We start from the raw sequence: 26,295 nt of genomic DNA, 5'->3' as shown, positions 1-26,295 counted from the left end.
ATAGCTGTGAAAAGAAGAGAAGAGAAAAGCAAGGAGAAAAAGAAAGAGAATACCCATCTGAATGTGGAGTTCCAAAAAATAGCAAGGAGAGGTAAGAAAGGCTTCCTCAGTCATCAGTGCAAAGATACAGAGGAAAACAACAGAATGGGAAAAACTAGAGATCTCTTCAAGAAAATTAGAGACACCAAGGGAACATTTCATGCAAAGATGGGCTCAATGAAGGACAGAAATGGTAGGGGCCTAACAGAAGCAGAAGATATGAAGAAGAGGGGGCAAGAATACACAGAAGAACTATACAAAAAAGATCTTCACGACCCAGATAATTACGATGGAATGATCACTCACCTAGAGCCAGACATCCTGGAATGTGAAGTCAAATGGGCCTAAGGAAGCATCACCACGAACAAAGCTAGTGGAGGTGATAGAATTCCGGTTGAGCTATTTCAAATCCTGAAAGATGATGCTCAATATGCCAGCAAATCTGGAAAACTCAGCAGTGGCCACAGGACTGGAAGAGGTCAGTTTTCATTCCAATCCCAAAGAAAGGCAATGCCAAAGAATGCTCAAACTACCGCACAATTGCACTCATCGCACACGCTAGCAAAGTCATGCTCAAAATTCTCCAAGCCAGACTTCAACAGTACATGAACCATGAAATTCCAGATGTTCAAGATGGTTTTAGAAAAGGCAGAGGAACCAAAGATCAAACTACCAACATCTGTTGGGTTATCGAAAAAGCAACAGAGTTCCAGAAAAACATCCATTTCTGCTTTATTGACTATGCCAAAGCCTTTGACTGTGTGGATCACAATAAACTGTGGAACATTCTGAAAGAGATGGGAATACCAGACCACCTGACCTGCCTCTTGAGAAACCTGTATGCAGGTCAGGAAGCAACAGTTAGAACTGGACATGGAACAACAGACTGGTTCCAAATAGGAAAAGGAGTGCGTCAAGGCTGTATATTGTCACCCTGCTTATTTAACTGATACGCAGAGTACATCATGAGAAACGCTGGGCTGGAAGAAGCACAAGCTGGAATCAAGATTGCTGGGAGAAATATCAATAACCTCAGATATGCAGATGACACCACCCTTATGGCAGACCGTGAAGAAGATCTAAAGAGCCTCTTAATGAAAGAGGAGAGTGAGAATGTTGGCTTAACGTTCAACATTCAGAAAACTAAGATCATGGCATCTGGTCCCATCACTTAATGGCAAACAGATGGGGCAAACATTAGTGGAAACACTGCCAGACTTTATTTTTGGGGGCTCCAAAATCACTACAGATGGTGACTGTAGCCATGAAATTAAAAGACACTTCCCTTGGAAGAAAAGTTATGACCAACCTAGACAGCATATTAAAAAGCAGAGACATTACTTTGTCAACAAAGGTCCGTCTAGTTAAAGCTATGGTTTTTCCAGTAGTCATGTATGGATGTGAGAGTTGCATTATAAAGAAAGCTGAGCACACAAGAATTGATGGTTTTGAACTGCAGTGTTGGAGAAGACTCTTGAGAGTTCCCTGGACTGCAAGGAGATCCAACCAGTCCATCCTAAAGGAGATCAGTCCTGAATGTTCACTGGAAGGACTGATGCTGAAGCTGAAACTCCAATACTTTGGCCACCTGATGGGAAGAACTGACTGCTTTGAAAAGACCTTGATGCTGGGCAAGACTGAAGGTGGGAGGAGAAGGGGACGACAGAGGATGAGATGGTCGGACGGCATCACTGACTCGACGGAATGAGTTTGAGTAAACTCCGGGAGTCGGTGATGGACAGGGAGGCCTGACGTGCTGCAGTCCATGGGGTCACAAAGTGTCGGACACGACTGAGGGAATGAACTGAACTGAACTGAACCACATGATCCTCAATTCCACCTCTGGGTATTTATCTGAAGAAAACAAAAGCACTATCTTGGAAAGATATAGGTACCCCCATGTTCACTGTAGCATTATTATAACAGCCAAAATAAGAAACAACCCAAGCGACCCCTGACGGATGAATGGATACACAACCTGCACAGTCTGGTCCATGCTCACTTCTCCAAACTTCCCCTCCAGCCGGCCCTCCCCTTGCTGCCTGGGTTCCCACTACATGGTGTCTTCCTTCCGTTCCTCTATGTGGCCAACACTGTTCACATGCCTCAAGAGTATTTGCACATACTGTTCCCTTCTGCCTAGAATGCTCTGATTTCTAATTTCTGCTTGGATGCTTCTTTCTCATTGTTTCAGTTCCAGAGTCTTCCCTCAGCACTCTGGCTAACACGGCCCTAACTTCTGGGCCAGAGACTCCCAGTTGTCCCCAAAAAGCTTCGAAGAAGAAGCTTTTCCTGGGCACGTGGCTCCAATTACATTCACTTCCAGTCTCCTCTGTACTTAAGACACGGCCGTGTGACTGTTTTGGTCAATGGCAGGTTCCTATAGCACAACCAGATCCGGTCCACAAAATACCTCCCAAGTCCTTCTGCGGGATGCAGCCGACAACGAGGCCCTGGGGATGGGCAGTCACAAGATGTCAGGAACCTAGCACATGGACGAGCCGTGCTGCTAACCCGCATGCCCACTCTGGACATTACATAAAAGAGAAGCTTCACATTCTTCAAGCTACCATATTTTTGGGGCTCTATCTGTTATCAGTTGGGCCTACTTAAATTAATATACCTCACCCAACAAACAGCTAGTCTCTACTGTATTGTCTTAAGTTTCTAGTTCTTGCAATTTCTATTCACTTGATTCATTTATATATTGTCACTGTAAGCTCTAGGAAGGCAAAGCCTGTTTCTTTATCACAATGGCTAACACAGATCATTCAGTATTTACTCAATGAAAGTGGCCCCAAGAAATACTATTGAAAATAATCCAAAAGAAAAACAGGCAGAAAATTCTCAGAGAATGCTAATGGTTCTTAAAACTGTGATACTACTCAAATTCATACATGGAAAGAAATAAACAAAATGTAACTATACTCTGTCCAATGCTAGGTTTTTCATTTCAGACTGTATCCAAAGGTGATCCCAGTTTCTAAAACTCAGTTACCGGCAAGCTAAATTGGTAGAAATTACATGGAGAGCAACCTGGCAACAGTCATCAAAGTGACAAGCCACATTATTCTCTGACCCAACAATTTCACGTCCAGGAATTTATATCACAGATGAACTAATTGTGTATGTGTGTAGATGATTTATATATGGGGTTATTCATCACAGCATTATTTTGAGTAGTAAAGAAGACTGAAAGTAAACCAAATGTCCATTAATAGGGAACTACTGCAATGGCTTGTGGAATACTGTGTGACTATTAAAAAAAAGAATGAAAAAGCTCTCTATAATACAGAATGAGTTCCAAAATATAGCTATTAAAAATATATTTAAAACACATTAAAAAAAAAAAAGATGCGAAGCAGTGTGCATGGTATGCTACCTACCACTTGTGTACAAAAGGTTAGGTGAAGAATATATATTTGTATTTGCTTGCATATGTATAAAATATCTCAGAAAGGCTACATAAAATAACATTAATACAGTAATACAGTAATACAGTAATTAGGTGGCTAGAGGACACAGAAGGAAAGACTTTTCATGGAATCCCCGTGTATGTTTACCGATTTTTAAACCATGTGAATGTATCAACTGTTTAAAAATTAAATTAAAAAGGTCTGAAGCAAATAAGACACAATACTGACTTCTTTAAGTGCGGGCAGGATGAACACAAATGTCTTCTGTTACCCTGGTACAGTTCATGTGTTTGCAGTGTTAACATATTTGGAAGAATAAAGGGAGGAAAGGAGGTCACCCTGAAGAACGAGAGAAAGCCTCTGTAGTGATACTTAAGATCAGAAGGGTATACAGTAGTCACCAAAGCAAGGAGAGAGGAAAAGCATATTCCAGGCTGGGCACAGTCCACATGAGAAAGGAGGTCACCCTGAAGAATGAGAGAAAGCCTCTGTAGTGATACTTAAGATCAGAAGGGTATACAGTAGTCACCAAAGCAAGGAGAGAGGAAAAGCATATTCCAGGCTGAGCACAGTCCACATGAGAAAGGAGGTCACCCTGAAGAACGAGAGAAAGCCTCTGTAGTGATACTTAAGATCAGAAGGGTATACAGTAGTCACCAAAGCAAGGAGAGAGGAAAAGCATATTCCAGGCTGAGCACAGTCCACATGAGAACTGTGATGGGGAGGGAACATCATAAGGCCTGGAAAATGAAAAAACTTCCCAGAAGACCAGAGTGAATGGAGAAGAAAAAGGCCTGGGTAGGGGCCAGATCACAGAGACCACTGAAAACTCTGTGCTCTGCTCAGTTGCATGTGACTCTGCGCAACCCCACGGACTGCAGGCCATGAGGCTCCTCTGTTCGTGGGGTTCTCCAGACTAGAATCCTGGACGGGGTTGCTTTGCCCTCCTCCAGGCGATCTTCCTGATCAGGGACCGAACCCTCGCCTCTTGTCTCCTGCACTGCTAGGTGGTTCTTTACCAGTAGCGCCACCTGGGAAGCCCTCTCAATTTTTTTAAGTACAAGAGAAAGCCAGACACTGGTTGAAAGCAGGGGATGGACCCAGATGAGACTGTTTTACTGAACATTTAGTTACTTGGCTGAAAAAGAACAGAGGTGAACCGGTGAATGAAACAGATGCTGGCAGACCAGTCAAAAATCATCTTTATAGGAAGATAAGCTAGAGACGCCTCTAGCAAGCAGTGGGGGAGAGAAGTGGGGAGAATAGAAATGCATGTAGGGCACTCGGGATCCACACTCCATCATCTGATTCCATGCTGGGGGGTGAAGGAGAGACTCGAGGAGTAACTCCCAGGCAGCAAGTGTATGACCTAGGAAGACGGGTAAATTCAGGGCCATCCTGTACAAAGAACAGATAAAAGCAGATGGGCTGTGGCAGGAGAGGACGCGATGACAAGGATCAAGGTGACACATTCGTAGGCTGCGCGGTGGAGACCTCCAGTGCTGCGCTGATAGGAGATGATCAGAACAAAGGCACGGGGCTCAGGAGTGAACTCTAGGTCAGAAATCAAGACGGGAGGTGACTGACATCAAGATGGAAGTTGTGGGCACTGGTAGGAGCAAAAGAGGTCATCAGGAGGGGTGTCAGGTGACAGAGAGGGCACAGAACGTCCAATTTCACCAGCAGGGGGAGAAGATAATCCAGAAAGGAGGCGATGATGGAAAGGGGCAGGAAGGGCGGAGGGCCACGCTGTTCGGGAAAGGAGAGGCAAGCGAGCCTGTCCAGGGCAGGCAGAAACCAGCGCTGTGTCACTGCAAGTGAGGACCGGAGAGAGAAGTGTCCGAGAGCCCGCCCGGCTCCTGAGAACTGACCGCTGGTGACACCACAGGACAGGTGCTCATGCTGGGAGCAGGCTAACCACAGCAACAGAAGGGCTCTCAAAGGGCCAGGAAACAGCCCATGGCGAGCAGAACGTGGGGCGGGGACACACGGGCCAGGGAAACGCCTGTCCAGAGGCACCTGGGGAGGGCCAGGAGTGGAGGGAAGGCGGCAAGCAGAGGCCCTGGACGGCAGCGGGCAGCAGAGGGCGGGCGCGGGGCAGGCGGGAGACAGTGGACAAGCACCCGTGGAGGCAGGCAAGGTGTCTGGGGACAGGCCATGAGGCCTTCCTTTCTGAAGAGTGCTCCCCACCCAGGAAGGAGTCAGGGAGAACAGAGGAGAGGCTTCTGAGAGGCAGAGAAGAGTCTGAAACAAGCACTGGAGAGAACGGGAGTGGGAAGAGATGACGTGAGAAGCACGAAGGCCTGCCCAGCAGGCTGGTGCCCAGGAATCAGGAGCCGCGACAACGTCCCGACACGTGCACCTCCACCAGCCCGCAGCAGCCCCAGGCCCGACAACAGGGGTGATGTTCATCAGCGTCCGCTGAACTGCTCGTTAAGTACCAGACTTGCCTCTCATTATAGACATCATTACGCAGTACTCAGGATGAATTAACTTACTATTTTACAGAGTATTTAAATATTAGTAAATATTTTTACTACTACCATCTGCTTCACTTCCTTAAAAAATTTTACTTCATTCGATCCTCTTTAATCAGTTGAAAAACCAACTGAACAAAAAAGAAAAAACTTCTCAACACAAAACAAAACATGGAGGTGAAAAATCAAACCACAAACTGATCCAGAACCTAGGACCATTGGTGGTGACAGACAACGAGAGGAGGGAGAGGCAGTAATTAATTACGATCATGAGCCTCAGAAAGACCTGAACCCAGGAAGTCACAGTTCCCACTGTAAAACAAAAATCCAAACAGGATAAGGCTAAAAACGCTACCAGAGTAAATGAGATAAACACAGGGGAAAATTACCTGGAGCAATGGCTCGTGTGCACTCAGTAAATCTTAGCTATTTCTAAACAAGGAGGGAAATGACTGCAAGGCTGTGCTGCTTTATGTCAGTCGTGTAAATCAGCAGCTCCTACAGGTGAGGAAGCCATGACCCTTCAGAGTAAGCGACAATCACTTGAAAGACTCTGGGCACCCACACTGCTCCCCGGGCATGGCGGAGGGCACGCCTGAGGGCGGGCTGGGCTCACCTGCGGACTGTGGGTCTCACAGTCCATGGCCTGGACGGCGGCCGTGAAGTGCCCGCCGCTGTGCCGATGCTGGTGCGTTGGGTCGGACCTGGCTCTCCCACTGTTGCTCGTCCCCGATGATCCACCTGGAGCATCACAACACGACACTACTTGTGAGTGTGAAGTTAGCTGTGTTCAGGTAGATATATCCTAAAACTGTACATTAAAACTGAAACACCCTCTATTAACCTGAAAGGGCACCAGAAAAGCTCCCAATTCTCTTCTTTCACATCGATCACTGAACTCAAATATGACCAAGTTCAGTTAAGTCGGGAAAACTCAAGCATATGGACCAAGTATTTCCACTTTAAAAACAATTTAAATATTTGGCTACAAGTTTTTTCCCAAGCAGAATTTATTACATGCACAGTTAAGTCTTAGAACTTGGAGGATTTTTTTTTACTAGCCCCAAAGAATAGACTTACGAAAAATAATTCCTCCCTTGTTGCTGCTCAGTTGATAAGTTGTGTCCAACTCTTTGCTTCCCCAAGGAGCGCAGCACGCAAGGCTTCCTTGTCCTTCACTACTATCTCAAGGAGTTTGCTCAAACTCATGTTCAGTAAGTCGGTGATACCACCAAACCATCTCGTCTTCTTTTGCCCCCTTCTCCTCATTCCCTCAATCTTTCCCAGGATCAGTATCATTTCCATCATTTGGCTCTTTGCATCAGGTGGCCAAAGTATTGGAGCTTCAGCATCAGTCCTTCCAATGAATATTCAGGGTTGATTTACTTTAGGATTAATTGGTTTGACCTCCTAACAGTTCAAGGGACTCAAGAGTCTTCTCCAGTACCACACTTCGAAAGAATTCATTCTTCAGAACTCACTCTTCTTTATGGTCCAACTCTCACATCTGTATACGACTACTGGAAAAACCACAGCTTTGACTATATGGACCTCTGTCAGCAAACTCTGTCTCTGCTTTTTAATATGTCTAGGTTGGTCATAGTTTTTCTTCCAAGGAGCAAGCACCTTTTAATTTCATAGTTTCAAGTCAACTGTCTGAAATGATTTTGGAGCCCAAGAAAATAAAGACTGTCACTGTTTCCATTTTTTCCCAACCTATTAGCCATGAAATGATGGGACAGGATGCCATAGTCTTCGTTTTTTGAATGTTGAGTTTTAAGCCAGCTTTTGCACTCTCCTCTTTCACCTTCATCAAGAGGCTCTTTAGTTCATTCCTCTCTGCTTTCTGCCATAGGGTGGTGTCATCTGCATTATCTGAGGTTATTGATATTTCTCACAGCAATCTTGATTCTGGCTTGTGCTTCATCTAGTCCAGCATTTCACATGATGTACTCTGCATATAAGTTAAATAAGCAGGGTGACAATATACAGCCTTGAAGTACTCCTTTCCTGATTTGGAACCAGTCAGTTGCTCATGAACGGTTTTAACTGTTTCTTCCTGACCTGCATACAGGTTCCTCAAGAGGCAGGTAGCATGGTCTGGTATTCCCATCTTTTGAAGGATTTTCCATAGTTTTTGTGATTCACACAGTCAAAGGTTTTAGCTCAGTCAATGAAGCACAAGTAGATGTTTTTCTGGAAAGAGTCTGATGCTAGAAGGGATTGGGGGTGGGAGGAGACAGGGACGACAGAGAATGAGATGTCTGGATGGCATCACCGACTCGATGGACTTGAGTTTCAGTGAACTCCGGGAGTTGGTGATGGACAGGGAGGCCTGGCGTGCTGTGCTTCATGGGGTCGCAAAGAGTCGGACACGACTGAGCGAATGAACTGAACTGAATAGAAGTTGGCAATTTGATCTCTGGTTCCTCTGCCTTTTCTAAATCTAGCTTGTACATCTCGAAGTTCTTGGTTCACATACTGCTGGAAGTCTAGCTTGGACGATTTTGAGCATTACCTTGCTAGCATGTGAAATAAGTGCAATTGTTCAGTAGTTTGAACATTTTTTGGCATTCCCTTTCTTAGGGATTAGAATGAAAACGGACCTTTTCCATTCCTGTGGCCACTGCTGAGTTTTCCAAATTTGCTGACATATTGAGTGCAGCACTTTCACAGCATCATCTTTTAGGATCTGAAATAGCTCAGCTGGAATTCTATCACCTTCACTAACTTTGATTGTAGTGATGCTTCCCCAAGGTCCACTTGACTTCGCATCCCAGGATGTCTGGCTCTAGGTGAGTGATCACACCATCGTGGTTATCTGGGTCATGAAGACCTTTTTTGTACAGTTTCTCTGTGTATTCTTGACCCCTATCCTTAATCTCTTCTGCTTCTGTTACGTTCTTACCGTTTCTGTCCTCTATCATGCCTATCCTTGCATGAGATGTTCCCCTGATATCTCCAATTTTCTTGAAGAGATCTCTAGTCTTTCCCACTCTGTTGTTTTCCTCTATTTCTTTGCGTTGGTCAGTTAAGAAGGCTTTCTTACCTCTCCTTGCTGTTCTCTAAATCTCTGCCTTTAGTTGGGTATCTCTTTCACATTCTCCTTTGCCTTTCGGTTCCTGTCTCAGCTATGTGTAAGGCTTCCTCAGACAACCACTTTGCATTCTTGCATTTCTTTTTCGTGGAGATGGTTTTGATCACTACCGCCTGCACAATGTAACGAACCTCGTAAGGTTTGTAATGTTGTCAAGAATTCGGCCCATAGTTCTTCAGACACTCTATCAGATGTAATCCCTTGAATCTATTCATCACCTCCACTGTGTAATCATAAGGGACTTGATTTAGGTCATACCTGAATGGTCTAGTGGTTTTCCCTACTTTCCTCAGTTTAAGCCTTTTTGCAAAAAGGAGCTCATAATCTGAGCCAGTCAGCCCCAGGTCTTGTTTTGGCTGACTATGTAGAGCTTCTCCATCTTTGGCAAAGAACAGAATCAACCTGATTTCGGTACTGACCATCTGGTGATGTCCACGTGTAGAGTTGTCTGTGTTGTTGCAAGAGCGTGTTTGCTATGACCAGCATGCTCTTTTGTCAAAACTGTTAGCCTTTGCCCTGCTTCATTTTGTATTCCTAGGTCAAACTTGCCTGTTATTCCAGTTATCTCTCGACTTCCTACTTTCTATTCCAATCCCATGATGAAAAGGACATCTTTTTCAGGTGTTAGTTCTAGAAGGTCTTGTAGGTCCTTCAGAGAACTGTTCAACTTCAGCTTGTTTGGCATTAGTGGTGTGAGGCACAGATTTGGATTACTGTGATACTGAATGGCTTGCCTTGGAAATGAACAGAGATCATTCTGTCGTTTTCGAGACTGCACCCCAGTACTGCATTTGGGACTCTTTTGTTGACTATGAGGGCTATTCCATTTCTTCTAAGGGATTCTTGCCCACAGTAGTAGATACAATGGTCACCTGAATTAAATTCTCTCATTCCGGTCCATTTTAGTTCACTGATCCCTAAGAAGTCGATATTCACTCTTGTCATCTCCTACTTGAGCACATCCAGTTTACCTTGCTCGATTCATGGTCTTAACATTCCAGGTTCTATGCAATGCTGCTCTTCACAGCATTGAACTTTACTTCCATCACCAAACACATCCACAACAGGGCGTTGTTTCTGCTTTGGCCCAGCCTCTTGATTCTTTCTGGAGTTATTTTTCCTCTCTTCACCACAGTAGCCATTGGACACCTACTGATCTGGGGGCAGGGGGCACCCCTCAAGTTTCGGTGTCCTATCTTTTCACCTTTTCATACTGTTTATGGGGTTCTCGAGGCAAAAACAGTGGAGTGTTGCCATTCCTTTCTCCAGTGGACCACATTTTGTCAGAAGTCATGACTGGTCCAACCTGGGTGGCCCCACACAGCAGGGCTCATAGCTTCCCTGAGTTACACAAGATTGTGATTCATGTGATCATTTTGGTTAGTTTCTGTGATTGTGGGTTTTTGTTCTGGAGGTTGTAGGATTGTAGTAATTGCTTCTTCTGTTTGCCCTCTGATGGATTCCTCCTTACCCATTAACAAACTTCATTAAATAACCCCCACTTTGTAAAGGAAACAGCACACATTTCAAAGCCTAACATGATATCAGAACAACAGACCTGAGCTTGAAGATGTACTGGAGGTGGTGCCCGAAGACTGTGACTGCTCCATAGCAGGACTCGTGGATACACTATTACTCGTATTTGTACCTTCATCAGCTGTTTTCTTGAAAAAACTGTGCTGCAGGGCATAGTAAGGTTGAATTCGAGATTTGGGGTCATAATCAAGCATCCTTAAAATGAGGTCTTTGAACTTCAAGTAGTCAGCTACTGTATGACCCGATTCCCCAGCACGACGCCCACCAGGTCCTCCTGTTTCTACTCCAAGAATATTATGAAGTTTACGGGTTCCTGGTGGTTTGTACTCCTAAAGAGAAAAGAGACAAAAAAAAAGGGGGGGGGGTGGTTTATCTAAATTTGATGGAATATGTAAAAGCCCACATAACATAACATCAAATAAGCTTACCTATAGGATAAGTCTGAGACTTTTGTTAAAAGGGGTGTTTTATGGTTTGCTCTTCTAGATTTTCACATACACTATTCTGAAAGCACTGCAGTTAGGAGAAATTCAAAATAACTCCGAGCAGAAACGACTATAAAGATCATCCAGTGCAGGGATCAGCAAACTATGCCCTGTTTCAGAGCCTGTTTTATATAAACAGCCCCTACTATGAATGGTTTTACATTTTTAAAGATGGTAAAAACAAACAGAACCAAGTAAGAATATGCAACAAAATCTTTACTCTGTGGTCCTTTACAAAGGAAGTGTACCAACCAGTGGCTACAAACCTTTCTGCCCAATGCACCTGTGAACTCGGGTGCACTTCCTAGGTAACAGTGTGCTCATTAAAGCTTTAGCCATCACTCCTAATAAAGAACCATGGGTTTAACACCATACCTTGTTTATATTCAGATTAAAAAAAAAAAAATCAAAAGCAAATTATTTATGCTTCACTTTAGAAAATACGTTTAATAAATTGCCTTTAACATGTGCTGACATTTTAGGGAAACTCATTTTAACAGGTAATCTTTAAAATCCCTATGAACACTGAATTTATTCAGAATAGTATTAGATTTTGCTTCTAGGTGCAATGTAGCAATTTGTAAGAGACCATCACTCTTACTTCAAAATCAAGAACAAGCCAGGTAGGCAAACCACAAAATCACTGCCTTTTAAAAACCTATCAGGGACCTGGTGGTCTAGTGGTTAAGAACCCGCCTCGTAGTGCAGCAAAGGCAGGTTCTGGGCCTGGTCACAGAACTAAGACCCCACATGCCACAGAGCAGCAGAGCCCACGCACCACGACTGCTGTCCTGACGCTCAGGAGCTTGTGCAAGGCAACACAAGATCCCCCACGAGGCAGCAAAGACCCACGGGCTGCCACTGAGACCTGAGGCAGCCAAATTAATTAATTAGAAAAGAAACCTATCAGAAAGCGGAGGACTAAAGAAACCACAGCTAACTAAATTCTGGAAAATGAAAAGCCTTTCCTGGGAGAGAAGAGACTACGGTGGGAGAAGAAACGAAAACCACAGATGTGAGGTGGAAGAATCCAGCCCAACTCCAAACCAACTTCTGACAGCTGTGAGTGGCTGCGCCGAAGGGTGGGACAGGCCGATGACCCAGGGAGGACCCCAGAGTTGCAAAGCTGGAGCCAGAGCAGCAATGTGAACACAGACCACCCTGAGGCACAGAACATCAGGAGAGGGCTGCTGGCTGGGCACAACATGAAAGATCTCCCCAGTCCCCAAACACTGCTTAAGACCTATGAACACAGTGGAGAACAGAATCTGAGTCAAGCAAACCAACAATACAGAGCCAAGACTCAGCTGCACTACAGAATGAAACCAACTAGTCTTGTCACACTAGTAGACTGACAGAACAGGAGTCATATCTCATTTCATAGGAAAATAAGATTTACTTCCTCAACTGTTCTTAAATGCAGGAAGACCAGCATACGTTTAAAAAATTACAGATATAAGAAACAAACCAAAAAAATGGGTCCATATTAAGTGGAAAAAAAAAATTGTAGAAAATCCACATATATAAAATAACCCAATTGTTGAAACTGGCAGACAGGTATTTTTAAAATAACTATAATTTTTAAAAAAATTAGTTCAAAAACTAGACAACATGTGTGGATAGACTGGGAAGGGTGGGTAATTAAAACTAATTTTTAAAGATAAATTAAAATGTGAGAACACTAGAACTAAAAACTGCAGTATCATAAATGAAGAATCCATTTAATGATCTTAACAGCAAACTGGGCTCCACAGAAGGAAAACAATGAGTGAACGAGGAGACGAAGGAATGATCCAAACCACCACACAGAAAGAAAACAAGACGAGTAAACTAGAGACCCTGAGACGGTATTAAGCACCATAACATGTATGTAAGTGGATAATTAGCAGAAGAGAAAGTGAAGCAGAACAAATATTTGAAAGGATAATGTCTGAGGATTTTGATGAAAGATCTAACAAATTCATCACACTCCATGGAAAATAAATACAGAGAAAACTATGCACAAGAACCTAACAGTCAACCTGCTGAAAAATCAAACATATTAAAAAAAAGGGGGGGGGGGGGTTGGATCAAAATCGGCCTGGGGGAAAAGAGAGAAATATTTTATAAAGAAAACACTGTTTAAGATGAATAATAATAGTCCTTGCCCTACAGAAGACGAGTACATAAAAAGTTGGGGGTGGGGGTGGGGGAGGGAATTAAAAAAAAGAAAAAAAAATTGCTTAGAAAAATCAATGACTTCTCAGAAACAATGTAATACAGAAAACAATGTCATAACATCATTTTCTTTAGCTGAAATGTAAATCTAAAATTCTACATCCACTGAAATTTCCATATCCATGAAAAATATCTTTCCAAAAATAAAGGTGAATAAAGGTATTTTCAGATAAACAACTGCAGAAAAGAATTCATCAGCAGAAGTTACTGACTACAAAATAAAAAAGTTAAAGGAAGTTCTTCAGGCTGAAGGAATGTAATAACCAGATGGAACTTAGGAACAACAACCAGAAATGAAGAACTCTACTGGTAAAAAGAACTTGTGTGTGTGTGTCTGGGGGGCGCGGGGAGAGGTGCCGGGGAGGGATCCTGGCCGATGATGCGGCTTGCAGAATCTTACAGTTCCCTGACAAGGCATTGAACCTGGGGCCATGGCAGTGAAAGCTCAAAGTCCTAACCACTGAACTGCCAAGGAACTCCTAAAAAGAACTTGTTACTACCGTTATCTTTTATGTGTTTTAAAATCTCTTCTCAATGTCGTTTGTAATTCAGGCAGTTGTGTTGTGAGGTATGTGATGCACGCCTGAGTGACACATGATGACAGAAGATGGAAGGCATTAGATAAAGGCACACGGTTACCACACACCTTATCAAGTTATGTAACGTTGTGTTAAGGCCAACTGGTAAGTTAAAGAGGCATACAGTAACAGCAACACTAACAATTCCACAAAGAGGAATAGCTGTAAAGTCAGCAAGGAAAGATGAAATAAAACACCAAAAGTACTCCACTCCAAATAAGGTAGGAAAGAAACAGTGGGAAACAAAGAACAGATAAAACAAGCAGAAACACACATATGGCAAAAGTCTAAAACCCAATCCTCTGAATAACTAGGGACCAAATAATTCATTGTGAAAGATACTATCCAACTGGATTAAAAAGTATAACTCAACTACATTTTGTATATCAAAGTCATTTTACATACAAAAGTATGAACAGGTTTACACTACAAGGATTTAAAGAAATACTATGAAAGTATTAAGAATTAGAAAATTGGCATAGCTTGAATAATACCCAATGAAGTAAACACAAGAAAATATTAAAGACAAAAAAGAGTATTTCACGGTGATGAAAGACTGATTTTATCACCAAGTTCTAACAATACTAAATAGGTACACCTATTAAGAACTTCAAAAAAACAGAAAACTAGAAGGAAAAAAAAAAAAAACTAAAAGATTAAGACAAATCCAATATCATCATGAAATATGAACACTTCTCCCAGTTATTGATAAATATACACAGACATACATAAAGTAAGATTCCCTAAGAAAAGATCAACAAGCACATGAAAAGATGTTCAATGTCACTTTAATTATTAGAGAAATGCAAATCAAAACTATGATAAAATACCACCTCCTACTGGTCATATTGGTCATCACAGGAAAGTCTATACGTAATAAACACTGGAGGGGAGAAATGAGAATCTGCCCCCAGTGTTAGTGGGACTGTAGCCTGGTGCAGCCACTATGGGGAAGAGTATGGAGGTTCCTTAAGAAACTAAAAACAGAGTTACCACATCATACAGAAATGCCATTCCTAGGCATATATCCAGAAAAAAACTGATTAAAAAAGATAAACGCATCCCAATGTTCACTGCAGAACTATTTACAATAGCCAAGACATGGAAGCAACCTGAATGTCCATCAACAGATGACTAGATAAAGAAGACATGGTGGGGTTATTTCACACACATACAGTGAAATATTACTCAGTGATATAAAAGAATGAAAAAATGCCATTTGCAGCAACATGGCTGAACCCAGAGATGATCGTACTACGTGAGATAAGTCAGACAATGACAAATAGATTACTCATATGTGAAATCTAAAAAAGATACAAATGAACTTCTTTTCAAAACAGAAACAGACCCACAGACACAGAAAACAAATTTATGGTTACCAAAGGGAAAAGGGATGTGGGAGGGCTAAATTAGGATAAAATACACACACCACTAGGTATAAAATAGATAACCAACAAGGACCTACTGAACAGCACATGGTACTATGCTCAGTTTTGTAATAACCTATAAGGGAAAAGAATACCTGTGTGTATTTGTAAGTAACTGAATCACGGTGCTGCACACCTGAAACTAATATTATAAATCAACTACATACATTTCAATTTAAAACTTGTAAAGGAGAGTATCTTCACAAACCTGAGGGAGGTAAAGATTTCTTAGAGTAAAAAAAATACTGTTCATAAAAAAATTAATTTTTTGTTTATTAAAAACTGCTACTAAGAAAAGAAGTAGACAAACCACAGTCTGGGAATAAATACTGGCATACAGGTGACAAAGGACTTACATCCATTACATTTAAAAAAAAAACTTCTACAGCCCAATAATTAAACATCCCAATAACAAATGGGCAAAAGACTAGAAAGATGGTCACAAAAGAAGATACATGAACGGATACCGAGCACACAAAAAGCTGGCCAGGTCAATATTCTCAGTCATGAAGAAATCAAATGAAAACCACTACATACCCATTAGAATGGCTAAACTCAAAAGAACCAACCACATGAAAAGGTGAGGATGTCATGCAACTGGATCTCTCATAACCTTGTGGGAATATAAAATGATAGAACCTTGGGAAACTGGTATTTTCTTAAGAAAGAAAACACACAAGACACCCTATGATCTGGCAATTTTAAGTAGTGACCCCAGAAAAACGAAAACTTATGTGTACAGAAATTGATCAAAATGTTCCCAGGAGTCTTACTGAAACAGTCCTAAACTAGAAGCAACCCAAACATCCAATGACAGGTAAAGACAGATCAATTATGGTATTTCCATTCAACGAAAGACTGTGAAGCAATAAAACGGAGTAATTTCTGAGACACACGACGGCTGAATCTCCAAAAATAATGTCTGTTTACGTGAAAGAAACAAAACAATAAATACTTCAGGATTCCATTTACATGAATTTTGCCTATATAGTCAAAACTAACCTAGTTTGACAGAAATCAGAAACTGAGAGTGGACGACAGAAAAGGGTACTAGAGGTGATGGGAGTGGTCTACGTCATGATTTAGGCAGTGGATTTACTGTTGTAAATAAAAATTAAAACACAACAAAGTGAAAACTTAAAATACCCATCTTGTACATAAATTATACTGCAACAAAAAAGCATCATTTATAATCTTAATTCTTTACCCTCTCCCACCAAAGGAAAAAAAATAGCCAGTAGGTATGGATCTCATTACTAGGAAGCTGAAATGGGCTCTGGAAACATAAAATGAGAACTTAAAAGTAAAAATAAAATCACTAAGGAAATAAGCTGAGCAAGTATACCGAAAGATAGTACATGCACATCTCTTCATACTCATGGTTAAAATCCCTAGTGCATCTTCATAATGTAACCATTTGCTTACGGATCTGATTTTTTGTTGTTGCCGGAAATTTATTTCTGTTTAAGAAGGGGTCGCAAAGAGTCGGACACGACTGAGCGACTGAACTGAACTGAAGAAGGAGTAATTATTTTACATTTTTAAAAATTAAGTTTCTTAAGTCAGTTGCTTAATTGCAGCTTAGGAAAATCTCATGAAATCTACAGTTAATTAATGTATGTTAAACGTAGGTCAAGATACTTTCAATTTTAAGGGAAAAAATAATCTACTCTTCTGAGTGAAATGCTCCCCTCAAATAATTTAAAATAATTATAGTTCAATTTTGGGAAAATGATAAGTTACAGTCCATTGTAACTTAACTGTAGTTTCATAAGGCAGAGATTGAGGAAATGAATAAATGTTTCATTTAGGAAAAGAAAAAAAAATTTTAGCAGATGAAGGAAAAAAAAAACTTTAAACTGGAAAAAGAAGTAGTACTATGTATCAGAAAGAAAAAATGTAAAGCAGGCATCACATACTCCATGCTAATTAAAAGCAACTGCAAGAGCTACTCTGAATGCTGGTGAAGCTAAGAAGGACTCCCCTAGGAAAAGGGGCCATGACTGATAAAGGCACGTGGACAGAGGCGGAAGGACCCAGGATGTCTGCTTGGTATTTTCCATCCCTTCCTTATGGGGAGTAGGCATAACTTAGCTGCTGGATAGTGCACTGCCTGAAACTTTAGAGAACAAGGCAGAATGCAGTTAAGTTACAAAATCAGTTGTGAAAGATACAGTTTTACATACATATATTCTTATTAAAAAACACTTGATATCAGAAGTTAAGACTCCAAAGCTGAAGGTGAATTACAGCAAATAAGCATCACCTTCAGTTCACTGGAAATGACACCTGGGGGCAGTATCGCTAAAATGCAACTGCAAAATAAAAACTGCAGCAAAAATAAAATTTCTTAAGTGTTAAAATGCAGTACTACAATCATAAAGTGTCTGGTGTATGTGTCACACATAATCATGTATTTATACAGTATATTCATCTAATACTAGAAACAAACTAGATGACAAAACATATGATTATTTTCAGATACATAAAACAAAGATGTAAATCAAGATGTGAAACTGTCATCATTTATTCTACTAAACTGACATGGTTGAGATGCCTGAAAAGTTATCAGATAAGAGAAAATCACTAAAACATACGTAACACATTAAAACCCTCACTTTGAAAGATTCTAGATGTGAAATCCCCGTTATCCAAGCTAGGAAACTGAAATCTATCAAAGAACCATCCAGTACGTTCAGATTCTTGTCACAAACTGCCTAAGTCAGAAATCCTTTGCTCTCATCTGAACTACAAAAAAAGGCCATTCACTGCAGTTATGACTTCTACTATTCCCAGCTGCAGTACTCTTAACTGTGATTCCAACATATAACCAAACTATGAGAAACAAAGGTCAAACTGACTGATTTCACTGTGGAAACAAGGCATGGTGATTTGATCAGTGGCCTCAAAAGGCAGGCAGACAGTTTCAAAATGAAAAAAGAGAATACTGAGCATTAACCAAACAGTGCTCAGGTCATACAGATAGCTCAGGTCAAGCTAAAACCAACTTGTGAAGAAAATCTATACCTAAGTCATCAACAGAACTGCTGTTAACAATGGACTTCAGTAACACTGATTTCAAATAGATACAAAAATGGGTTATAAAGACAACTCAGTGAAAGAAATAACAAAGGCTCAAAAATATTATTTCCCTATTTTACCCGTTTTCCGTCTTTGGTCTTCTTTAAGTTCCAAGAGCCATCTGGCAACTTCTCAAAGAACTTTCTTGCTTTTGGTGCTTGGTCAAGAATATGAGCAGGCGGAATACCCAGAACTTCCACTATTTTATTCATCTGATCTACCTGTATTAAAAACAAAAGCAAAAAAAACCCCTATAATTTCTACTGTAAAACATCCTACATCTGCTCATCCATTCATAAATTACAAATAAAGAGAGTCTCTCCTGTGTGTCCAGAGAAAGCAATGGCAAGCCACTCCAGTACTCTTGCCTAGAAAATCCCATGGATGGAGGTGCCTGGTAGGCTGCAGTCCATGGGGTCACTCAGTCAGACACGACTGAGCAGCCTCACTTTCACTTTTCACTTTCACGCATTGGAGAAGGAAATGGCAACCCACTCCAGTGTTCTTGCCTGGAGAATCCCAGGGACGGGGGAGCCTGGTGGGCTGCCGTCTATGGGGTCGCACAGAGTCGGACACGACTGAAGCGACTTAGCAGCAGCAGCAGCAGCTCCTGTGTGTCAGGCACCCCTGCGGGCAGTAAATACACAATACTGAAGGAAAGAGGTAACGCCCCTACCTCCCAAAGCCCCACATTCCAGACAGGGGAGGGCACACGATTCAGCAAAGACATACACACGTCTATGGACTGGCAGGTGGTTATGGATATACAACAGAAAGTAAGGAATGACTGGAGGCAAATGCAAAGTGAAAGTTTGGAAGAGTAAAAAAAAAAAAAAAACAAAAAATGAAAGGCTTAATAAAGTGTGGAACTAATAAAAAAGTATCTTTCTAAGGTGCAGATTCATTCCCTCAAACACCTGAGTGTCTACGGTATGCTAGAAACCATGTCCACGGGAAGACAGCAGTAAACAAAACAGACAAAAATCTCTGGCCCAAACTTTATATTACAGAGGCAGAGAGCATCAAGAAACAAACACATAATAAGATCTCCCGGGTACTGACTAAGAACAGGGAGAAAATTAGAAGGACATGAGTGAGGGGGGCACTGCAACTTAAAACAGGGTGTCGTGGAAAGCTTCACAAGCAGGTGACACGAGAGAAAACCCCTGAGGCACGAACACGTGGGCCCTCTGGCCACGGTCTCCGAGGGACCTGAGAGAGGGCCGCGTGCTGGGGGGACTGGGCCGGAAGACAGACAGAGGGACAGGCGGAGAGAGGACGGGAGGCGGAGGCAGGGAGGGGTTTCCCAGCTACTCAAAGCGCTCTGACTTCCCCACACGTGAGACGGCAGCCACTGAAGTTTCACAGGTGATCTCAATGGTGGTTAAGTTCATGAAAAAGGTACCTTTATATTATTATTCAAAGAAAAACAAATACACACCACAGCAATTACTGCCAAAGAGCAGCGCACTGGTGAGGGTGAAATGAACTAACAGGAGGGGGAAGGGACAGGTTTCTGGCACTACCTGACTGACGAGTCACGAATTTTATTAGCCTTTCTTTTCTCATGTATAAATGAATGGGCTGATCATAATCTGCAATGGTTAAATTTTCTTTAAAAACAAACAAACTCCACAAACAAACAGTTTTAAAGACAATGAAAGCCGTTCCTCCAACTGTACAGAGCTTAGACCCTCTCTCCCTTGCCCTCACCTTCCCACGACTGCCTCTGATCACCAAAGATCTTCTAAGAACACAGACTGAACACCTGTTGACTACAAGAATTACCCTTCGCTTGCAGCTCCAAAATTCTGGAGTCCTAATTTACCCTAAATTATTCAGATCAAATATATCTATCAATCCCACTGGCCATCATTTATTAATACTTTAATTCCAAGTCATACTCTCAAAATTTACAGTGTTTTTAGGATGGTTCCTCATTTCATCACTATCATCTTTTTCTGTTATTATACTTAAAATCTGTAAAATTTATACCAAAAGACAACATTTTCTAATGTAATTTACTATTCCCCTTCACTGGCAGATTTAAAGATTTCACTTCCCATCTCATAATTCTAAACTCACCATTATATAACTGAAATAATTTAAAATGGATAAAATAAGTTTAAAACTGACCAAACATTTGAATGATTTAGGTTGATAAACAGACACATTTTCCTAAAAAACAACTTCCAGGTTATACTTTAAAAGATTAAAAATAAAAAGAAATCATGTACCTCATTGGCTCCACTGAACAGAGGCTCTCCAGTGTGCATTTCAACCAAAATACACCCAAGCGACCACATGTCAATAGCAAGGTCATAAGGCATTCCCAGTAGCACCTCTGGAGACCGATAAAAGCGACTCTGAATATACTGGTATATCTGAAATATATTTCAATAACAGTTTCTGTTTAATTGTAGTCAACACTGTATGAAGAACACAAGTGTAACATGAACAGAAAAAAAGTAACGGGGTTATCAGTAACGTTTACTGATTTCAACATCAGACTATGAATATTGCTTTAAAGAACTAAATGTTTCAAGGGAGTGGTTCTCTGACTCTGAAATGCAAAATATGCATATATAAAAAATTCAAGCCCTTTATTTAGTTCAGTTCTAACTGGTACTCAAGACACATCCTAAAACAATAATGCCTTATTAGAAGAAAGCATGATTGAGAACAATTTATTTCCCTATTAACTACTCTTCGCTGCTGTGGCTACCATTAATTTAACAGCTAAATTATACTTAAATTAACTTAAAGAATGAAATTTCTTGAGGTTAATTCGAAGCATTAAGAGTCAAACTCAGTACAAAGGAACTGAAATGAAAATTCAGACATCTGTATTGTACTAGTCTCACAGATAAACCTAGAAACACAGCCATGCAAAGATTCAATTGGGGGTCATTTCTGACTAATCACTTCTTTACCCCGTCCTCCTCCATCCATCCTAAGACTTCTTAGAAAATCTTGAAATGGATTATTTGCAATGGAATAATCTGAGAATGTCTTCAGAGATCAATTCATCTTCCTTGGCCATTTAAAATTTGTATCCAGAAATATCACAAAAGCAGAGATAGCTTTATTTTAAAAGGGAGAAAACCAAACAACGCCCTGCTAACTAGACTACCTAACTTAATACTCAAACCAGGCAGCCACTGGCACGAAGATGCTTTCTCAGAAGCTGCTGAGGCCCGCCCCAAACTCCAGCCAAACCTCGGAGAATCATCTCACGACCCCACAAGCAGGTAAACCCAACCTTAAGGCCTTCTCAAAGTGAAGAAAGTCTAACTGAAAGGGACCAGGAAGAAGAAGTACACTACCAAGTTTTTAGAAGCCAAGAGCACCCTGAAGCCCCAAAGACAAGCTACTACTGAGACTCGTGTTTCCCAGCTTATGAAAGAATTCCATCACCCACCTAACCAGCTGGCGATCTGCAGAGCAGTAGTGGGGTATCTACAAGGCTGTACCCTGCTACCTTCTGACACTGAGCCAGCAAACCTTGAGGAGGGCCACTGCATGTCTATTTTGGAAATGATTTCCCATGGGATTCTGACACATTCACATATTGGGTTGGCCAAAAATTTCGCTCAGCTTTTTCCAAGCATCTTATGGAAAAACCTGAACGAACTTTTGGCCAACCCAATAACTAAAAAGTCACTGAGCTAAAGGTATAGTTGTATCCGTCTGGTGAGAGAGAGATAATAGTGTTTGATATTAGCACAGAATACATGACTTGGTTCAAATAGGGAAAAATTTTCCAAGTCTTAAAATCTATTCAAATGACTCAATATAGGCACATATTTTCCATTTATAATATACTCTATCCCTTATTAACAACCACAAGCATCTCTTGATTTTCAGAGGCACTGAAACTGCAAACTTTGCTTCCTATTCCATTTTTAAAAATTATTTTAATGCAGCATTGATATAAATGAATCTCACTAACATAATGCTAAGCTAAAACAAATTTAAAGTGTACACCATAAGATTGTATTTATATATAAAGTTCCATATGATTTTTTTATATAAAATGGCAAGCTGATTGAAAATTTTATATGGAAATGCAAAGATCCAAGGATAGCTAAGGTACAATTAGTGTCTGGTGTCAAAAATCTGATGTCAAAGTAGTGACTGAGGCATTGTCTGGAAGAGGACTCAAGGGAATTCAGGAGTTTTGATGGAATTCTCGTGATCTAGTTGCTAGTTACTTAGGTAATTCACTTTGGGGAAAACATCTACCTTTTCATTAGCTATTGATGTTTTTATTTCCCTCTATGTTATACTTATAGAGAAATTGTAAATGATGGTATTTGCTTCTATGTGCAGTACATAATCTCTGATAAGGTAAATAAGAAACTGGTGATAGTGACTGCTGCTTCCAGGGAATGTTAGGTAGAGGTCAGGTCAGTACCTTGTGACTTTGGAACCAAGTGAATGTATTATCTATTCAAAAACAAGTACTACAATTTGTATGTAAAAGAAAATAAGTCAAAGAGTTTATCATTTGAAACATGGAGGAGCCTGGTAGGCTGCAGTCCATGGGGTCGCTAAGGGTCGGACACGACTGAGCGACTTCACTTTCACTTTTCACTTTCACACGTTGGAGAAGGAAATGACCACCCACTCCAGTGTTCTTGCCTGGAGAATCCCAGGGACGGGGGAGCCTGGTGGGCTTCCGTCTATGGGGTCACACAGAGTCGGACACGACTGAAGTGACTTAGCAGCAGCAGCAGCAGCTACCATAATTGGCAGGAAATAACAAAAGGACAATCCTGTTAACTGGTCATAAACCTTCATGATTAAATTAACCTAGTTTATTTAAAAGCTAGAATAAAGTTGAACAAGACAGAAAATTTCACTAATTTGGAAAAACAAGAAATGGAAACCCAATATGAAACACTAATATCTGAAAGTCAGTTATGCTTTTACCTTTAAAAAAAAAAAGAAATGCAATTTCAATATCTATAAGTAAATAGGAACATTTTAAATAAAGTCTTATCAAATAGTGATCCTAGTTGGTTTCAAAAACGAGAACAACCTACAACTTTTGTTTTATATGCAAAACAGAGTAGTTTCCGTAATGCTATAAAGAATAGAAGAAAAAAATTGCTTTCCTAAATCAGCTAAACCTAAATCTACTTATTGCTATGGACATGTTTGCTTTTAGCACTCAAATACATGTTTGTTTAGCACAAACTAATATATCCATTGGGCTTCCCTCATAGCTCAGTTGGTAAAGAATCTGCCTGCAATGCAGGAGACCCAGGTTCGATCCCTGGGTTGGGAAGATGCCCTGGAGAAGAAAATGGCAACCCACTCCAGTATTCCTGCCTGGAGAACACCATCGACAGAGGAGTCTAGCAGGTACAGTCCATGGGGTTGCAAGAGTCTGACACAACTTAGCAACTAAACCAAACCAATATGTCCATCAGCTTGGACACATGTCATAATTTATATCCATCCTATTTTTCTGTCTTTTAGCACACACATAATTTAACATAAACTCTGAAAAACAAATACCTTCTAATTCAAAGTATTACTATCAATGTTTGCATTTAAAAAAGGATTTCCCAAAACAGGTATCAACACAGGTGATTCAAGATTTTAAAGATAACAACCCTGTAATTATCTTCAAATTGTATACAGATTAGTAAGATTTCAATATCTACTTACACTGTTTTACCTAATTCTAACTTTAAATCACAAGTTCTGAAATATACTTACCCTCTGCCCCAACTGACAAGAACTGCCAAAGTCAACAATCTTGATTGCACTGCGTTTAGGGTTACAAAGAAGGATATTCTCAGGTTTTAGGTCACAGTGAATGATACTAAGTTCTGGAGTCGCCAGGAAAAGCAGTGCAGTGCACATCTGTTGTGCAAACTTTCGTGTTAGGTTCAAGGAGACACCTCGAAAATTGGTGTTCCTCAACAAGTCGTAGAGGTTGTAGGACAGCATTTCAAAAACTAAACAGAGATGGTTTCGAAACATAAAGTGGCGTTTTAAATGCACTGAAAGAGAAAAAAAAGTTTCGTTACATACCAAAAAAAAAAAAAAGAGAGAGAGAGAGAATAACACATACGTGAATTCTACAACACTCTATAAAATGTCAATGTCAAATGCAGAGTTTAACAAATTAAAATTGGGAGATTAGCATTCTGCAGTAAGCAGCACATTCTTTCAGCAGTTAAGAATATTGAAACTGGTCACCTGCTGAATCCACCAATAAGCAATGTAATCTAAGAAGTCGCAGCAGAATGCCTAAGTCAGGTCTGAAAACATAAGCAGTAAACTTATGCACAGTACACTGAATAGTAATGTTATCCTCACATGGAAGAGAAAACACTTTTGACTTCCTGAGACCCCTACACCTCATGATTTCATCTAAGCTCCACCCACTGGGATGTCGAGCCTGTGACAATGCTGTATGTGGCAGCCCTCTCTGGGAAGGCTTTGATATATATACACAATCTGCTCTGCCAAGCCTTAGATTTCACCAATAATTTTCTAAAACAACTGTCAAAGGAAGACTTTTTTTTCTTTTAGGCAAACACAGCAAAGGCTTTGAAATCATGTTGTAAGGTACTAAGAGTTCATAATCAATGTATTTGATTATGTTCATCAAACTGGTACATATAATTCTTATCCAAGATTGAAGCTTTGGGGAAATTTCAAAATAAAGCTCCATCACAATACATTATGAGTAGGCCTACGAATGGGCAAGGAGTATAGAATACATTACTTGGTATCACTACTGACCTTCTTAAAAGGCTTAATAGTCAATAAACTGTTTTGAAAAGTTGTGCTCTTAAGTATTAACACTAACTGCACACCAGAGGAAGTCACTGCCCTTCAGCAGGACAGCTCTCACATATACCAAACTGAGCAGCTGTCACTCAACTGAAATGACATAAAACCACATCTGTCAAGGCTACCTCCATTTCAGCCTTTGAGTATAACTTAAACAGAGGTTTCTCTACAGATCCATCCGGAATAACTATGGCATTACTCAGTATCTGGTCCCCGAGAACAGGGATACACTGTGCTGTCCGGGTGATAGACCTGAACTGCCTCCCTGAAAGCTCACCATTCTTGTTTTTAGATCATTCCTGACACAAATGACTGCAAGTCGGGATAACACAATACAACTACTACCACAGCTCTATAGGAGTCCACAGTACAACTCAATGCTCAGCAAGAGATAATGTCTCATATCTGCTCTTAATTACTGAGTTCACAGGTTTAAAATGAAGAACACAGCTCCATGTGACATAAGATACCCCAGAGACGTGGTCCAAGGACCAGTTTTGATCTGATTGAGCAGTGGCCACTAAAGGGATGCAAAAGGTAACTGATGTCAGAATTCAAATGTGACTATGAAAATCCCTCTAAGAAGCTATGATCAGAATGTTCTTCTGATGGAAGATCAATCCACTCAATTCCACTGATTCATCATTTACTTACTGAATATCTATAAATGCGCTGAGCACTAAAGACATTGTCAAAGGAAGCTCAAATACAAATATTTATGTTCAGTTTTTTAAACTGAACTTTGGGGGAAATGGAAGGTTGGCAAGACTTTTAGACCTAAACTTTTGAATGCTTTTTTAACCATGGCAGGTAGCAAATAACCCAGATAAGAAATTATGCTATGTGGTAAAAAAAAAATTTTTTAAGTTCAAAGCCTTAAGACTGTAAAACTCAGAGTAAATTGATCAAATCATTTCAAAATTAAAGTTATTCACACCATAAACTACCAATACAACTCCCAGACACCTTAAATTTAATGTATTAACTACTGACAGGGCTGTGTCTAAAGCTCTCTGTGTTTTTTTCAATAGAGAACCTCAGTTTCTTGAGACAGTGTACGTGAGTTCACCATCTTCCTAAATAAGAACTTAAAAATAAAACAAAAACTCATCCAAAAGAGTATCTG

The 26,295-nt window shown here is 40.7% G+C and overlaps 1 protein-coding gene across 5 annotated transcripts in view; it reads right to left on the bottom strand.

Annotated features, from left to right (window-relative positions):
• The window catches only part of DYRK1A (dual specificity tyrosine phosphorylation regulated kinase 1A), a 151,209-nt gene that overhangs the window by 5,716 nt on the left and 119,198 nt on the right, over positions 1-26,295 (bottom strand). For all 5 annotated transcript variants that reach the window (XM_088835132.1, XM_088835129.1, XM_055416340.2 and 2 more), the window contains 5 exons: positions 24,084-24,370; positions 20,591-20,737; positions 18,434-18,574; positions 10,588-10,894; positions 6,549-6,673 (listed from right to left, as the gene is read on the bottom strand). In XM_088835132.1, coding sequence (XP_088691258.1) covers positions 6,549-6,673; positions 10,588-10,894; positions 18,434-18,574; positions 20,591-20,737; positions 24,084-24,370 — 1,007 coding nt within the window. The remainder of the gene's footprint in view (positions 1-6,548; positions 6,674-10,587; positions 10,895-18,433; positions 18,575-20,590; positions 20,738-24,083; positions 24,371-26,295) is intronic.

This window comes from Moschus berezovskii, chromosome 1 (assembly GCF_049115385.1).
Source record: "Moschus berezovskii isolate FMDL1 chromosome 1, NW_MosBer_1.0, whole genome shotgun sequence".
NCBI classification, from domain to species: domain Eukaryota; kingdom Metazoa; phylum Chordata; class Mammalia; order Artiodactyla; family Moschidae; genus Moschus; species Moschus berezovskii.
The sequence above is the reverse complement of the archived record's forward strand: the minus strand, read 5'-3'. Positions and strand labels throughout refer to the sequence as shown.